Below are 18,222 nucleotides of genomic sequence, written 5' to 3'. Positions count from 1 at the left end.
CTCTAACAGCATTTGCAAGGTTTTGGAGAAGTGCAAGTACCTTTTATATGCAGATGACACTCAGATTTATTATTCTTTTCCACCTGAGTTAGTTGATTCCGCAGTAGAAATTATAAATAAAGAACTCCACATGATATCTGATGCTGCTGCTAGACACAACCTACATTTGAACTGTAATAAAACAACAGTGATGTTGTTTGGTCGTAAGCTCGTCAGAAGTAGAGTTGTGTCATCGGTGAGGATTAAAATTAACCATACGTATATTCCCATTAGCGATGAAACTAGGAATTTGGATTCAGTTGAACACCAACCTAAGATTTAGGGGCCACATTAATGGTTGTATACGTAAGGCTTTTTCTGTTTTCAAGCGATTGTACCCTAGTAGACATTTATTAACAGTCAAAACTAAAATTCGCCTTTGCGACAGCCTCATCTTATCTCACTTTAACTTTGGGGATGTAGTATACGGTGAGTGCATTGATTCAAGGACTTCATATCGAATACAAAAAATTCAAAATTCTTGTTTAAGGTTTATTTATGGAGTCAGTCGCAATCAGCATATACCACACAAAGTAAAAGAAGCAGGTTGGCTTAATATTGTTGCAAAGGAGGTATTTACACTCGTCGGTATTATACCATAAAATTATTACAGCTCAAGTACCACCATATCTAGCTGAAAGGTTGCAATTTCGAACTAGTGTGCACAACTTAAATCTAAGGCATAGTGGTTTATTAACTACACCTATGCACAGTACTGCCTTTTTCAAACGATCGTTCTCTTATAATGTTTGTAAAGTGTATAACTCCTTTCCACATCTCATCAAAATCTCCTCAATAGTTACTTTTAGAACACATGTGAAAGCACTACTACAGCAGGGTTTTGTGTAAATACTATCTTCACTTTTTTATATAACTACATTCATGGACTCCCAATATTGTTTGTTTGAGATTGCGCATCATTTTCGTCTTAATAGTAAGTATTTAAAAATGTCAAGTTATACTTTGTATGGGGGCTACAAGGAAGAACAGTGTTTTGTGCGCTGAATGTAGTCCCTTTCCCCGAGGTTAGTTTTTTTAAAAAATATATTTTTCTATTGTTATTTATACAAACTTAAGGGGAATAAAAGCGTATTATTGTTATTATTATTATTATTATACGACAATTCTCCATCGACAATTGCTGCTTCACCTATAATTAGCCCTCTTATTTAAGAGGTACTTATGTAAATTTTGTGACATCAATAAAGGAGGGTTACCTTTAATTTCTTTTAGGGTTTCAATCAATTTTTAGTTATTTGTTCAAATTCAAATTTAATTCAACTGTAATGGCCATTTTAAGTTTCGGAGACGCTTTATTATACCTACATAATTTATCATTCTGTTGACGTACGAGTGTGTAACCTTCCGTTATTCCACCTTACCTGTGAGTGCCAACGCCCATGACATATCTTCCACCTGCTGATAAAGAGCAGCCATTTGCTGTGAAATGGGTCAACAGGTCAGCAACGACATTTGATACCCGGGATTGATCCTCAACAAAGAGACTGCCGTAACTTATTAATTCATTCATAGCTATTTTGCCCCTTCAGGGTTATATGCCATTACATTTAAGTAATTTGTGAACATCAGTACCTACTTAGTATCTTTGCAATCTCGATTAAGTTATGATCAAGTTTGAACCACAAATATTATTGTTGACCGGCGACCGCCACTTCCTTTTGGAGAGGTTAGCCAATTAAGTACCGCACCTGTTATAGAAGCATATTACGAGTAGAGTGACATTATTTTGAAAGGGCTTGGTCCAAGGATTCCGTGCGTACAGATATTTATGGTTTTGCGCATGCGCAGTGTCAAAAATTTAGTTTAACGCATGTGCAATGCTAACTTTTTTATTTATGAGGATAGTTCAATGAAACTTTATTTATGTAAACACTACGAATATAAGTAAAATTAACGACGTTTTCAAAATGTTGAAACTAAAACTAATACCGGTTTCAAAATTACTGTTAACGCATGCTGTATGTTTTATTTATGAAGGTATTCAATGAAATTTCTAATGTAGACAATGCGCAATGCTATTTACGAAAACATTTAAAAAAAGTTACATATGATGTACACTTAGAATAAAAGTAAAACTAATGCCCATTTCAAAATTTGTTTGTATTTGTATACGCTTTATTATTTTTCATTAAACTGTATAGACTTTGACGATAGGCGGCTCATTTGAAAGAGAATGGGGTAAGGGGATCTCGTGCCTACCGGTATTTTTTCCCGGTCCTAGCATTAGGAGGAAAATGCTCTCGCCATTTATGTCGGCATAATGAGTTTTTAACTTGTTTATTATGTATATGCAATTTATTTATGGGTTGTTTCGTTTTACCTAAATAGAACCGTAGATGTGTTTCATGTGTTTTTGTACTTAATTTATTGCTGTCAAAAGTAAATTATTTAGTATTTCAGAGAACTTGGTGTTTATTTTCCCGTTTCTGAAGACAGCCAAGTTGTAGCTGGCGCCCTCAGCACAAAAAGTGCCCATGGGCGCATGTTAGTTTAATTCTGGCCAAGTAAACTGAGCAGTGTCAGATGTAGAGGTCTTTGTTTGTGAAATATAAAAGAGTGAGAAGGCCTTGGTATTCACGCTCAACATAATAAAACCATAAAAAGTCATCCACTTACCTCCCTCAGTAATCCAAAAAGGACATCAGTACTTAGAGACCTCTCGTGAGCCTCATCCATAATAATGGCACTATAATGGTCAAGCTCCGCCTCTCGTAAACTTTCCCTAAGTAAAATTCCATCAGTCATATACTTGATAACTGTATTTTCTGAAGTACAGTCCTCAAAACGAATGGCGTAACCGACTTCATCCCCTGTTACCAACAGTTGTATAGCCAACAAAATTGATTTTCCAAAAACTTACCCAACTGAGTCCCCATCTCGTCGCTGACACGTTTTGCCACCGACATTGCGGCTACACGACGAGGCTGTGTACACCCGATCATACCGTACTTACTGTAACCGTCTTCGTGCAAATACTGTGTTAGTTGGGTCGTTTTCCCACTGCCCGTCTCACCTGAAATTGTACGGTGAGATCGATTAATCATCACTTCCACACTTACCTACGATAATCACCACCGAATTCTCACGAATAACGTTCAACAGCTCTTGTCTCACTGCGAAAACCGGCAGGTACCTCCGCTGTTCGAGAAAACTTTTCTTCCTCGCAAATTCACTACTGCTTTCAGTTTTCGTCATGTGATCAGCGAATTTTTGATCCGTCTTATAATCCGTACTATCGCTATCCTTGTTGTAACGTACGTCTTCTTCATCTTCCTTCTTTTTGATACCCATTATGTTACCTATTTTCGTACCGCCCAATTCCCAGTGCTTTTTCTGTGCCTTCTTTCGCTCCTTTTGCTCCCTGTAGACTTTGACTAGGTGAGAGCCTTTACGCGCGACCAGCGCCATATCCGAAGTCGGATCACTAAAAATTAACTTTCAGATAGATCCACAATTGAATTCCTAGTTCGAGTAGTGCAGCTTATGACAGTAGAGCAAGTCAAAATGAGAATATCTAAGGGACTGGAAGCGTTGAATAAAAAATGTTTAATTTTGCTATGTATTTGGAAAAAAGTGCCATTTGTAAAGGTTTCTTGAACAAGATCTGCGCACGCGCACACCTGTTGTTTAAAATATCAGATATGTTCGCCTTTACTAGAAGCATCTGTGATTAAAATTTAAAAAAATATCTCCATAAATAAAAAAGTTCACATTGCGCAGTACATCTGATTTTTACAATGTACGATATGCTTGTCTTTACTAGAAGAATCTTTGGTTAAAATTTCAAAAAAGTATCTCTAAATAAGAAAGAATAACTGCGCATGCGCACATTGATCGTCAAGATTTTTCTTAGTTGAGGTACCAGAGCCTTAAGCTACCGAATGCAAAAAGAACGAACTGAATATCTTGAAAAGTGTAGGAGACTCAGACCGTCCACCGTCGCTCTGTCCCTTTTCCACTGGGACAAAATTGGTTTGAAGCATTAAACATATCCGGCGGTCCTTCTCACTATCAACACTATCCTTGGTTTGTACCGCGTACATTGACTTCCTTTCGGAATCTCAGCGGCCTCCAGGATATTCCAGCGTCTCGTGACAGACGTAAGATTTGAAGTATATACAATGCGAACTTATGACAAAAAAGGAATCGAACTGCGATGCGGATGTTTTTGAGTGGACAATCGAAAGTAAGTGCTCAGAACCCGCTTACACTAAAACATTTTTTATTCAACCTGTTACTAAGGCTGAAGTTCTAAATGTAATAAAAGAATTTAAAACTACGTACTCTTCTCTATACCGGTTTCTATTGTGAAAACATGTGCGTACTACATAGACCCACTTACTTATGTAATTAATTAATGCTTCTCAAATAGTTACTTTCCAAACGAACTGAAAATCTCTAAAGTAATTTGTCTTTTTAAGAAAGGGAATCCATCACTAATGAACAATTACAGGCCTATACCACTGTTGTCTATTTTTTCAAAAATCTTTGAAAAAATTTTAGCCAAACAGCTAACTACATTTTTAGAAACAAACACAATTCTCTCTTCGCAGCAATTTGGTATTAGAAAATCAAAATCTACAACGCTTGCTCTTTGCGACATTTTAAACAAAATTTATCAAGAACTCGACAAAGGAAATAAAGTTTGTGCATTATTTGTCGATCTTCGTAAGGCATTTGATTGCGTTGATCATCAAATCCTACTAGAAAAAATTCAGAAATATGGATTGAGAGGTAGTGTGAATAGCTTGATAAAAATCTACTTAACCGGTAGAAGGCAATATGTGGAATATTTAAACATAACGTTCCAATGCAAGGAAATAGATGTCGGGGTTCCCCAGGGCGGTGTCCTGGGACCCTTACTATTTATTTTGTATTGTAATGACTTGGGTCAACATATTTCTACTCATTACACAGCTTTTGCTGATGATATAACTTTATTGTTTTCAAATAAATTTATAAGTCCCTTAGCAAAGACATTAAAAATCGATCTACTCAATCTTGACGCTTACTTAAACAAAAATAACCTCATATTAAATTTAGACAAAACGAATCTATCCTCGTCAGCATCTTTACACTAAAAGCCTACTTATAAGACAAAATGGCAAATCGCTCCAACAAATAATATCAATCAAGTTATTAGGAATTGAGCTTGACTTTTCTTTAAACTGAAAGAACCATATTAATTCACTCGCGAAAGATTGTGCCAAAAATTGTTATGCCCTAAAAAGATTAAAACAAATTACTGATTTATACATTGCGAAAACTTTTTACTTTTCTAACTTGGGGCAATTTAACATACGCCAAAAGAATTTTTATATTGCAAAAGAGAGCAATTCGATTGTGGTTTAATCTAGGTTTTCAAGAATCGTGTAAACAAATATTCATTAAAGAAAAAATTCTTACCCTTCCATACATATACATTCTGGAAACATTATTATTTGTAAAAAACAACATTAACGACTTCAATGCCTTAAATACCATCCACTCTTACAATACCAGACATGGTAGTAATTTAAAACTCTAAAAACATCATACCAGTTTATTCAAGAACAACCCATATCACATGGGGGCTCTGCTATACAATAAATTGCCCACAGAACTAAAACTTCACGAAGGCCGCAGCTTTAAAAATGCAATTAAAAAATGTCTAGTCACTCATGCGTTTTATTCTGTGGAAGAATATCTCGACCATGCATTTCAACTGTGATTTCTATATCACTCGTCTTTGTTTTTTTCAAAAACTGTAACTGTGATATACCTACCTTGTTTTAATTTACTATATATTCAAATACCTGTTTATACTATTTTTTTATTGTTTGTGTAGAATGACTTGTCCAATAACCTTACTCTGTGATTTACTGGATGAAAATAAATAATATTATAATATTACTTTTGAAGCAAGCATTTGCCTAGAAGATATCAATTTCAGAGGATGATTTATCGGGGTTTAACTGCACCTGCTTAAGTGAAACGAATTGAGGTGTGAGAGTCCTTTATTTTGCGGAAACTAGGGGGGAATTACCTATATAAAATATTATTCATATGGAGGGGCCCATTTAATGATGCAGTTTCACAGAACTTAAGGATCAAGTGTAAGGTAACTTAATTTTTTCAAATACCCATACTTTTTTATTGAATATTCTTATTCTACAACGGAAAATAATAAACTTTCGTGGGAAACGTTTTTTCCCTACACTTACCATATTTTGAGGACACTTTTCCAAAAGCGCGATTTTTGGTTTGAGCTGGGAAGCTGTTCCGTCAAGAATTTGGCACATTTTTTAGTTGATCCATTTTTTGAATTAAAAAATGTTTCGAGCTTAGGAGAATGAATCTTTATATGACATTATTGAAGGGTGGAATTCACTACTCATTTATCTCTACCGCCATAGACTACTAAATGAATCCTTTACTTACCGTACGGGAATAACCGGTTCGGGCTGCTTAGTAAATACAATTCGCCCATCCAAAAACGGGGGAACAATGTTATGCACAAGCAGGTGGACTCGATCTATCGATTCTTCATCGAAATCTTCATTAACGTCAACCGAGTGCACGACACCGGAAGTTAACATCCGATTACGTTCCCACAGCTCGTTATCCTTATTGATCTGTCTCTGCTGCGCCGACATTCTCTTCCTTTTGCGCTGCTCGAGTTGCTCCTCCTTCTTCTTCGTGTACGCATCGCTAACGCTCGCAAACGGGTTATTCTCGACATCGTATCCCTCGTCCATATTATACCACTCGCGATCGATACGCTTCTGCTCCTCCTCCCACATCTCCTTGTCCTCCTCCTCGTTCCACTTTAACTCCTCATTATTGTCAAATCCAGGAGTGGCCCCGGTCTTCTTGCGATCTTTCGCCCACAAATTATACTTGTGAACAGGAGTAAAACGAGGCGTATCACTTTTGTACTTCGACTTATGCTCGGATTTCTTATAGTCGTCCCTTCGCGACTTCGTGCTCCGTTCCGACCAATCGCTGCTCGATTTGTGCGCCATAGGTGTCGGAAAATCCCACGAGGATTTTTTAGGAGGAACTGGATCGTCGTCGTCCCACGCCGATTTCGAAACCTCATCCTTCACCTTTAAATTCGGCGTTTTAGGTTCATCTTTAAAGCGAGGAGTGTGCGATCTCTCGGATTTCTCCCTTTCTTTGCGTCTATCGTATCGCTCGCGTTTATCCGGCTCGCGACTGTTCTTTTTTAGATCTTTAGTGCTGGCGTAAACTCCCTTTTCCTTCTTTGCGTTGGAATTTAAACGTTCAATCAGGCGTTCTCGTGCCAATTCAGTTATGCCGCCAGTGTAGGTTGGAGTCTCGATGTTTGGTGCGCGAAACTTTCGTTTTTCCGATGAGTGTGCTTCTTTTACCTGATTTTGCAAACAAAATAAAAATGAGAATTTCCCTGTTGGAGACTATAAACACTCTCGAATCGCTTTATAAGCATGCCACCCTCGTACCTGATTGTGAACATCAACGCTGCTATCATCTTCTTCCATTCGAAATGATATTTTTCTAGCCGCATCTTCTTTCTCTCGCCTTTTCGCTGCCGCCAATTTATCTAAACCCAACAAGGAAGGTTGTGGGACAACGAAGGATGAAGGTTTCTTCTTTACGATTAAACCCCCTTTTTGTCCAGAAACACCTTCCAGCCGATGGAGCCCGTCATCTTCATCCATTTTCCAGCATAAGCGAAAGAGGAAGGTATTTTAAATCAATTGGATAACACAAAATTAAATCCACTTTTGTAAACAATTATGCATAACCTTCTTAATCATAACCTATATTTCTTAAACTGGATTGGCCCATCAGCCCATGGCAGAGCCGGATTAAGACATTTTTCGTCCTGAGGAAATAAAATTTTCTCGCGCTCCCCCGCCCCCCCCCAAAAAAATGTATGATGGATAGATATGTTCGCCAAGTTTAACACATTTTTACTTTTTTTTAAACAAAATGAAAATGACATTTTATCAGAAAATAAAATCTTATTTAGGCATAAGATAAATAAACAACATTTAACATAAAACCACATTAAATTTCCTGAACGTTTTAAAATTTTTTTCTAATTTCTAAAAGCAATAAATCTTTCTATTATAGAATCTTCGTCCCAAGAATTAAAAATATATGTAGAAATATTTAATAATGTTAAGCCGCTCGTTTTATCATTTTTCAAACAGTTTCATAAATAATTTTTAATTCTTTTAAGGATAGAGGACGACCTTTCACCTGCCGCATTCGTTGCTAGAAAATAAAGGTATATTCGTAAAGCAATATCCATGTTGGGAAAAGTAGAGGTTATAGTTTTTCCGACCACAACATTTTTAATACCTTTAAGTTTAACTTTGATTTTACCTGAAACTCATGGTCACTAATAGTCTAAATCATTTTTATTTCTTCATCGGGCAATATACTATTAATCTTTTCATAAATCCGAACAACTCGCAGAATTTTTGTATAGGCAAATTCAGAACCGGCTTTATATTTTGTTTGATAATTAGAAAGAATTGGCCTAACAAATATCGCCCTCATTCGCTTTTCCCGTGGCGATTGCCCATTTCGCCTTATAGTTTATCCGGCTCATGGGCCCATCCATAGATCACAAACTACAGAAGTCAGTTAAATCGCAACACTGTAAAGTGCCCGCGAACTTAAAAATGTATTGTAGAGTAGACGATAAAATGATATTTTAGTTACCGAATTAAAAAATTGGACTTACTCTCAAAGGTGGTCCCTTATTAGGTCCCTGTACGGCTAGTACCCCAGCCTATTGTGCCCTCTAGTTTTAGCCTCTCCCTTAGGACGAAAAATGTATTATTGCAGTATTGCTGAAAGATTATGACCTGAAAAGCTGGCAGAAGTGAGAAACAGTAGGCTACAGCGAACAACAAACATAGTCATGCCTCTAGCAGTATTCCTGGAAAAAGCATCTGATGATAGCAATTTCGGGTGTATTTTACCTATCCCCAAGCGACCTTGCATGCTAATCAGCCTGCTTTTGATTTTTGTTATAAACATAAAGTTCAAATGTATTTGATGCTGATGAAAAAAATCAAAGTAGGCTGATGTGTATGACAATTGAAAGTCTTCCATAACTTTTAGTTCTAAAAACACTTTTTTGAAGTCAAACCTCTTTCGGTCTGGTAGGGCAAGTCGAATGCTAAGGTCACGAAAATAGTAAAACGCTAAGAGGAGAATGAGTGGAGAGAGAGCATGGGTTCCCCCGCTTCTCATGTCAGAGGATAGCCAGGGCCGGTTTAGTTGGCGTGTTGGTTTTTTACCGACATGTTCTGTCTTGTGTAGTTCTTACGCACAATTTCATTTTTTTTAAATACATCTAAAATAAAGACCGTTTACTAGTGACTAATTTTTAGAATTCTGTAAAAAACCATCCTGTATATTAATTCATTTGATAATTTTTTGAATATACTAGCTTGAGACTAACCAGCAGCGATCCTTACATAAAGATCCAACCCTAAAAAAATTTGTTATATGCACCTGGTAATGTGCGACAGAAATCTGAAAATAAAAACAAATAATTATTCGAAGAATTATCAATAAAAATGGAGTTTTGAAGAAGTATAGGTGCTGCTGGTATACTAGGATCGCTACCTAGGGTACAGAACGCAGATATCAAGAGAAGAATGGAAGTAAAATCACACACGACTATTGATGATATGATATCATCAGGAGAGCGGATAATGGCAAATATCACAAGGACAACTATACAAAGGTCATGGAGACAAAGTATACAATCCATGCACTGGTAGAAAGACATTAGGAGAACAGACAGGAATAAAGGCTAATTGAAGGAAGAGCATAGGCGGTAGAATCCCATATTATGTTCTGTGATTTCGAAGCAGGAACAATTTTTAATTTTTTTTTCGAAACAGGTGCACCATCAGATGATTTTTTGTAAAGTAAATATAGGAAGCAAGAACTGTAATAAACAATATTAACAACATTGTATTGAAAATATTTTAATTCTACTGACCCTTCTTGACTATGCAGTTTCAATCCAGATGTGGCTAAGTGAAGCGCCTCAAGAATCACCCTGTATACCGAGCTCCGATTGGTTAATTATGTTTATTGAATTTAGAGGTGGAATTAAGATACACCCAGGAATGTTACAAGATGGTCCTCCCACAGGGTTGGCAAAAATCTGGGTTTTTGTATGCTTTGGGTGGGGTTTCGGGTATTTGTTTTTCTTGGGTATTTGGGTAATTTTTGGGTATTTGTCGACTTTCCGGAACTCTTATAGAAAAATAACATTAATTTTGAACTTAGACTGCCCGATAAAGTAGAAAAGCTTGTAAAAATAATAAAAATGAGCCACTGTAAAAAAGAGAAAAAGTTGTTTTAGGTTTTTAATTATTATTTTAATTTTATTTTGTTCCTAATGAATAAGCCGTTTTGTATTTTATATTTTAATGTAAATTTTTTTTGAAAGTAGGAATAAGAATATAAAGACTGATCTATCAGTACCTGCCTGTTTTCAAGTGAAATATATTTTATTTTGTTTTTGTTTCTTATGGTGATTCACAGCAAATTAGACTTTAAATATCACTGCGATAATTTGTCCAAAAAATTGAACACGTCGATATTTTTACTTACTCGGTTGCGCAACTGCACATCTTTAAATACCATTAAAGCAGCATATTTTGGTTTTGTGCATCGTTCTCTCTCATATGCCATCCTCGCTACAACGTAGAGCTGTTCGGGTTCTGGCATCTTTAGGTTATCGAGACGATTGCCGTCAAGCATTTATCGATCTCAGAATCTCAACACTTCCTTGTATTTATATTCTTGAAGCCCTATGCTATGCTAAACGAAATATATCCCTTTACACACAACAAGTTGACGTACATACTCATCACACAAGAAAAAAAAACAATATCCGTACTGATCTATGCAGACTGTCAAAATCACAAGGAGTACAGTACCAATCCAAACATTTATATAACTGCCTTCCCTTAGATATAAGGATTTTAGATTACCCCATATTTAAGAGACGCATAAAAAATTTTCTTCTATGTAGCACATTTTATTCTTTTAACGAGTTTGTGGCTAGTGGTAGATTATGTAATTAGTTTTTATTGCGATCTTACTGTTTTTGCCTGTCTGTTATATACTATTATTTTTAATGTTTGTAATTTCCAGTTTCTTTTGACGAGTGTAAGTGTAATTCACACCTTCTCACAATTAAATATTATTATTATTATTAATGAAAAAGCCGTTTCGTATTTTATATTTTAATGTAAAATGTTCTTGAAACTTAGGAATAAGAATGTAAGACTGATCTATCAGTACCTGTCTGTTTCCAAGTAAACATTATATTTTGTTATTAAATTATCTCGATTTTGTCTCATTTTGTGTCTCAAATTCTTTGGGCTTTTGTATGGGTTTTTGTGTTGGGTTTTTGAATAGGTCGTTGGGTGGGTTTTTGACACAAAAACCCTGTGGGTTTTTTAAATGAGTTTTTCGTTTTGCCAACCCTGTCCTCCCAAGAGGATTCTAGATTTCTTCAAAGGTAGGTATTGGCAAGGAGTGTGACTAAAACTAGAAGGTACAATAGGCCTTAAGGCTGCGGTAGGACACCACGTCTGAGAATAATTGCCTAGAAAACGACAAGCATTTGCCAGTTATCGTGTTCACAGACAGACAGATGCCATTGACTCCCCTAATAAATTTGACGAAGATGTAAATGTGTTAGTTGCCTCCATCAATGGATACACTCTTTCTTGAAAAACCTGTAACCTATTACTTAAAAAAAAATGTTTATTAATCAGTATATAACAATTCTTATAAATAGCTTAATAAAAGTCTTTGAATGGATGAATAACACTAACCGATGTATTGTACTCCATCATTTCTAACACATGAACATGTGGAAGCACTGGAGGACTTTTGTATCGATTTGTAATAATAAAAATTTGCTGCTGTGTTTTTAGGTGTTTGAGAGTTCTTGAAATTTGTATTCTAAACGCGTCCGGCAAATTTATAACGCAAATATAAACCAATATCAATTGGGGATTACGTTTTATAAACTTCACAAGTGGTTCAGACGAAAACGCGTCCGTTTTATTGCACAGTAGCACAATCCTTTCCAATTTCAGTTGACTGTTTGATGCAAGACTTTCCATTAATACATCAAGTGGTAAACTAAACTGCTCGTATCTGAAAAGAAACCTTGCACTAAATAAAACTCTTACGCTCATACCGTAAATCCTTCAACGCTTTCCAGAAAGGTATAGACTTACGCAAATCTGTCAAAAGAGTAAAACTGTGATGTTGTAAACGTTTCATCCAAAATTTCAATGATGTTAAATTGGAACAACTTTTACATATCTAAAAATTGAGTATCACACATATACTCAATAACAAATTATGAGATAATTTACATCCAACAAATACGTTCTGTCTCTGTCAATATTCGAGTATTCTAAAACTAAACTCTTCAATTTAGACAATTTGCCTATGCAGGAATAATCAATAGCATTTGCCACTGTCCCTCCTCGCCTACAAAAACAATGAAGACAATACATCAGGTTAAAAAAATAACTCACTCGCAATCCAGAATTTCCAATTCTTCAATTAAAGGTGAATGTTCTACTATAGCATCTAAAGTGCTTTGTGCAACATGAACTCTTGATATTCTGCTGCTCTTAAATAATTCTGTGCGGGAGTGCTCTACAGAGAGCTCATGATTGCCTATAACATAGGAGTACTAAAAAGTGGAATCTCACTCTATGAGCAAACCTGTCAAGATGCATCTATTAATGCTAAGTTTTCGTAAAAATCTAGTATTTGGCAATGCTAAAAGTGCAATTACAGTCGGTTTAAGCACCTCGGAACAGAGACGCTTGTGAATGAAGGATAACTCTTGAAATTGTATGTCATCGAGAGTAGCTTGTTTATAAACCAATTTCTATAAGCCATAAACTATGTTGAAATCAATCGTAGGTTATTACAAAATGTGGTAGAACTAAACAGGCTTTCATTTGATACCAAACCCACTCAATTCATTTTTTTTATTAACCCCCAAACTGAATTCTGTATACTTACACATGAACTTATGCTGTCTCAGAAGAATACATTTTTTCTCTTTTTGTCAGAGACATCAAAGAAAATTTTTGTAATCACGAACTGACTGGAATTCAAGTTAATAAGATACATGATATTGTTTTAAATGTTGCCATTTTGGGCGATATTAAAATCAATTTAGCCACAAGAAATCAAAAGTATTCAGGTTTCTCATTGTTATTATATAATCATAAGAATAATAATCATTTTATTGCTCAACCAATTATAATATTAATTTTCTCTGTCTTCTTCATTCAGAGCAAAAATACAACCAAATGTAAACATTTTTTGGTTGTAAAACACCCTTTAGAATGCGCCCATAAAACTACAAATTTTGTGGTTTAAACACTTACTTTCGCATCATGCAAACTAAATGGGTTATCACAGTTGAGCTCATTTAAATATCTATTCCACTCGACACATCCAACAGTTTCATAAAATTCACTTTTGTATATATCACAAATTTCTGAATTGGTGCTTTCTAAAAAATATATATAAAGTGTATTATGTATAAACAGTCTAAAGCATACCAATACACAAATTTGCTTTACCCCTATGGCACATAAAAGCGATATGGTGTTTTTTGTCAGAGTCGGTAAAATGAGTATTACGCATAATCACGAGCCTTTTTAACCTTTCGAAATTAATATAAATTCGGTCCTCAAGACGTGGCGTATCGGGTGATCGTCCTACATCTACAACCTAAAGGAGATCAATAAATGACTTCTGAAACGATTTGCAATACCCATAACTCTTCTAATTCTTCACACTCCTGTATAAAAGGTACTATTTTAAATCTCCTAAAATTCCAGTAATGGACACATAACTTTTTAAGATTTCTTATAGGATCGTAGCAAGCTGCAGATGCATCAGTATCGGTAACTGTAATTGCTAGTGTCTTCAACTAAAAAAGTAAAATGGCAATCTACAAAGCTTGCTTATTAATATCTTACCTTAAGTTTGTTTTTGCTGCAAATATCATGCAACCTTAGGTTTGTATCTAAAACGTACAAAGAATCTAGCATATCCAAACTTAGACACCTCTTCATTTCATTTCTAGGTATCCAGTAGACGCAATTTAAATTTAAAGAGGTGATAATTTCCCTCCGTAACTTGTGCAGATCGTTCCGCAGGTGGACGAGTTTAAAACGATAATCGTTGTAAAAGCATAATGTGCTGCAAAGGCTAACATGCAAATATGGACAGGTGTATAATTCCAATTACCTGGACAGTTGCTTATCAACAGAGAGACTTGCAAACTTTTTTGAAACTTCTTTTAAAGTGATTATGGTGAAACTATCGAGATGCTGGAAAACCATTAACTTTATTTCATCGGGTAGGTCACTTAAGTAGTCGACTTGTGCATCATCCATTATTCTTATACAGATATAGATCAATGAAGATAGCAGAACACCTCCCCCCAGTCAACAACTAAAGAAAAGCTAAAATACAACCCATAAATAACGCAGGAAATATTACAAATAAAACAAAATTAAAAGTAGGGTTATAATTACTCTTGTTCAAATTGTGCGCCTGTGTCAAGGTCATTTGAAATCTAAAACCATAGGCGCCGGTAGTAAAAATTTAGAAGGGCAATATCAAATAGCCAAGATTTAAAATACAGTCGTAACCCAATTTCATTTCGTCTGTGCTTTACGTAAACTACTATCAAAATCTTAAGCACTTATTTATTATTAAAGACGATTTATTATTATTATTATTTAATAAAAGTGTTTTACATGTAGAATGAGGAATACGTCTGTAAAGCTAATTAAAATGAAACATTAAAAATATGTTGCACCTTTGAGGCCTCTTTCACAATCTGTCTAGTACATTTGAAATGCTCTGCAAGACCTATAACGTTCTAGAAAACGCACAGAAAGCTGTAGGTGGTCCGAGTAAGGTTTATAGAAAGCCTGGAATAGCGCTGGACTGTTGTCAAAAGGAGGTATAAGCTCTACGAAAGATCTGGATGGTTTTGCTTGCTCAGGAAAACATCTGAAGGCTCGTTGTAATGCTTTTGGCGGCGTTGTAGATCCTTTCCAGAACTCGACGATACTAAGAAAGTTTTAAATTTTAAATTGCAATTCAATAATTTCTACATATTTTCTTGTTAACGGTAGAATCCAAATCAATTCGTACTTTTTCGATCAGACTTCTCAATCAAAAGTTATAGACTAGAAACCAATTTCGAAAAAAAATTCAAAGGGCTGTAACTTTTGAACTAATAGCCCAATCTTGGAACTGTTTGAAATTATGGATTCTACAGGCCACATTCTATAAGAAATTTTTTTTTCCAGGTCGATCTGAGACAATTTTTTCTTCGGGGCTCAAAAAAAGGCAAAGTATAACCTTCCTTTTTTTACCAAAAATCGACTACACCAAAATTTCTCGGGAAAACATTTTTTCTTATTAATTTGGGTGCGTAGAATCCAAATCAATTCGTACTTTTTCGATCAGACTTCTCAATCAAAAGTTATAGACTAGAAACCAATTTCGAAAAAAAAATTCAAAGGGCTGTAACTTTTGAACTAGTAGCCCAATCTTGGAACTGTTTGAAATTATGGATTCTACAGGCCACATTCTATAAGAAATTTTTTTTTCCAGGTCGATCTGAGACAATTTTTTCTTCGGGGCTCAAAAAAAGGCAAATTATAACCTTCCTTTTTTACCAAAAATCGACTACACCAAGATTTCTCGGGAAAACACTTTTTCTTATTAATTTGGGTGCGTAGAATTAACGTTGAATTTGTTGCTTTTAATAAAGGGGTTTTATCACATTAAAGTACAGCTACCTACCTTGCATCTTCCTCTCGCCTGTTTTATTTATGTTTATCACGCTTTATTATCAATCATTTAATGCAACAAATTATCTTCCACATTGACACTTTCACGATTGCTCACATTATTTTTGGACTATTAAAATAACTGATCAAAATATAAAAACTTACCTATAATCCAGTCTGTAGGTAATTTTGCCCTACAAAAGGTGGAGTAAAAGCCATTTTTACATATGTTGTTAAGGTATCAGGGGCTTATAAAAATCCAAATTTTCGACCTTGAGAGTCAAAGGCTCTTGCCGCCATCTTTAATAGAAAGTGCCGAAATTAGGTTTTTTCTCAATAACTTCTTAACCATAGATTTCTTGTCAAAAGTGTCTATGGGGAGAATAGAGAGGACAAAATTCCCTGCATTTTTTGTATTCATGTTTATTCTGTAATTTTTATGATAAAAAAGTTAGAGAGGATCGAATAAATGCCCAACCCTATATTTTTCATTATTTTTACGCGGGTTAATCGTAACCACCAGGCACGAGACCTGGAAAGGGAAAAACTGCTGAAACACGGTATTCCGCTAATAGTTTTAAATACAAAGAAGCTGCTAACAACATTTTGTTTCTGCATGCATTTAGTGGCTGCGATACTACATCAGCTCTCTTCAAGCAAGGCAAAATTAAATTCTTTACCCTTGTTGAAAAAAATCCACAACTTAACGCCATCATTAGCATCTACAAAGACGAAGCTGCAAAACCAGAACAAATTGAAGACGCTGGAGCACGTTTTCTAATTACTTTATACGGAGGTGATATGAATAAACAATCCTTAGAAGAAATTCGATACGAGAAATTCGCAAAATGTTCAATAAAAACTAAGTTTAATCTTGCTTCGTTGCCACCGACAAAGGATGCCGCAAAATATCATTCGTTTAGAACATATCACCAGGTTCAAAAATGGTATGGGATCTTGAAAAACCCAGAAGACTGGGGCTGGAGACGAGATAACAATGGGCTCACTCCAATAAAAACAACACAGAAAGCAGCACCTGAGTCGCTATTAAAAATAATTTCTTGCCACTGCAAAAAAGGGTGCAGCAGAGCATGCAGCTGCAGAAAAGCTGGTCTGAAATGCTCTATTGTATGTGGGTTCTGCAGTGGCCAGTCATGCGAAAATACGCAAGAAGTTTGGATGGATGAAGAATCAAATAATCAGTTTGGTGCCGAAATTTCGGAATTGGAATCCTACATAATCAGAAACACTGACAGTGATGACAATGAGGATGAGACAAAAATTGAAAATTCTGGCGATGAAGTTTTCAACATAAACGTACCCGGGCCATCAAAACGGATGAAAAAGTAATGATTACCTACACGTATTTATAAGAAAACACCGAATTAATGTCTTTTTTTATAAAAATATTTTCTTTTGCCGCTTGTAACTTTTTACCTATTAGACTGAGATAATAAACATGACTGTAAGAAATGTAGATAATTTTGTTTTTTATATCCTTCCCATAGACACTTTTGTCAACCAGTGAACTGTTAAGACGTTATTAAGAAAAAACATATTTGGGCCCCTTCAATTCAAGATGGCGGCTAGCGCCTTTGACTCTCAAGGTCGAAAACTTGGATTTTTATTAGTCCTTGATACCTTAACAATATATGTGAAAACTGCTTTTACTCCACCTTTTGTAGAGCAAATGCTTTTTTAATTCCCCACAGAATGGCCTATATTGAAAATACGAATTATGGTATACCATTATAGTGTTTCATTTTGCGTCGTTTCCCTACCGTATTTCAGGTCATAGCGGCGTGTATGTACAACTAATGTAAGGGTGTATTAGGTGTTCGATCACATTACACTATATATTTGACTTAAAATTTAAGCGGGATTGAAAAAAACCATTGAATTCTCTCGAAAAACCTTAAATACAAGGTTCTGAAAAGTTTTCAAGAAAGGGATTATTCAAACGATCTGAAAAGCACTTTCCAAAGCTTATGTGCTTGCACGATTCTGTTGTGATCTTTTTGGATCTTTCGAAAGCTATTAGAAAGTACATAAAAGCTAAGAGGTCACTGAAAGTTTTATAGGCGCTTTCCAAAGCGTTCGAAGAGAGCAAGACAAAGCTTTCAAGATGTTTCAATGTTTTCCAATGTCCAAATGTGTTCCTTGTACACCGCAAGCTCTTCCCATTGCAATTGACAGCTTCTTAGCCATATGCAAATCTTGCGAGAGGTTTCACAACGCTTCAAAAAAACCAGCAGAAAGCTCTAAAAGACTCAGAGTGCTCTGGAAAACTCTG

General features: G+C 35.5%; 2 protein-coding genes across 3 annotated transcripts in view; both read right to left on the bottom strand.

Annotated features, from left to right (window-relative positions):
• LOC116172909 (pre-mRNA-splicing factor ATP-dependent RNA helicase PRP16) overlaps positions 1 to 7,877 on the bottom strand; it is a 32,045-nt gene extending 24,168 nt beyond the window's left edge. The window contains exons 1-5 of the mRNA XM_031490184.1: positions 7,524 to 7,877; positions 6,481 to 7,433; positions 3,120 to 3,484; positions 2,921 to 3,073; positions 2,677 to 2,870 (exon numbers count right to left, since the gene is read on the bottom strand). Of these exons, the coding sequence (XP_031346044.1) occupies positions 2,677 to 2,870; positions 2,921 to 3,073; positions 3,120 to 3,484; positions 6,481 to 7,433; positions 7,524 to 7,742 (1,884 nt within the window). The 5' untranslated portion in view covers positions 7,743 to 7,877. The remainder of the gene's footprint in view (positions 1 to 2,676; positions 2,871 to 2,920; positions 3,074 to 3,119; positions 3,485 to 6,480; positions 7,434 to 7,523) is intronic.
• Positions 7,878 to 8,198: 321 nt separating this feature from the next.
• On the bottom strand, positions 8,199 to 14,661 carry LOC116172910. Of its 2 annotated transcripts, XM_031490185.1 has the most exons (11): positions 14,368 to 14,661; positions 14,097 to 14,319; positions 13,889 to 14,047; positions 13,674 to 13,845; positions 13,497 to 13,624; positions 12,820 to 12,988; positions 12,627 to 12,771; positions 12,462 to 12,579; positions 12,281 to 12,408; positions 11,910 to 12,237; positions 8,199 to 9,579 (listed from the first exon to the last, which is right to left on the bottom strand). In XM_031490185.1, the coding sequence occupies exons 1-11, from the start codon at positions 14,514 to 14,516 to the stop codon at positions 9,490 to 9,492; spliced, it is 1,809 nt and encodes a 602-aa protein (XP_031346045.1). In that variant the 5' UTR covers positions 14,517 to 14,661; the 3' UTR covers positions 8,199 to 9,489. The 2 variants fall into 2 exon arrangements, with proteins under 2 accessions (XP_031346045.1, XP_031346046.1); XM_031490186.1 differs by lacking the exon at positions 8,199 to 9,579 and having other exon boundaries at positions 12,061 to 12,237; positions 12,321 to 12,408.
• Between the last annotated feature and the right edge of the window lie 3,561 nt (positions 14,662 to 18,222).

Source organism: Photinus pyralis, unplaced genomic scaffold, assembly GCF_008802855.1.
Source record: "Photinus pyralis isolate 1611_PpyrPB1 unplaced genomic scaffold, Ppyr1.3 Ppyr1.4_LG6, whole genome shotgun sequence".
In the NCBI taxonomy this organism is placed as follows: domain Eukaryota; kingdom Metazoa; phylum Arthropoda; class Insecta; order Coleoptera; family Lampyridae; genus Photinus; species Photinus pyralis.
Note: the sequence above shows the minus strand (reverse complement) of the source record. Positions and strands in the feature narration are given on the sequence as shown.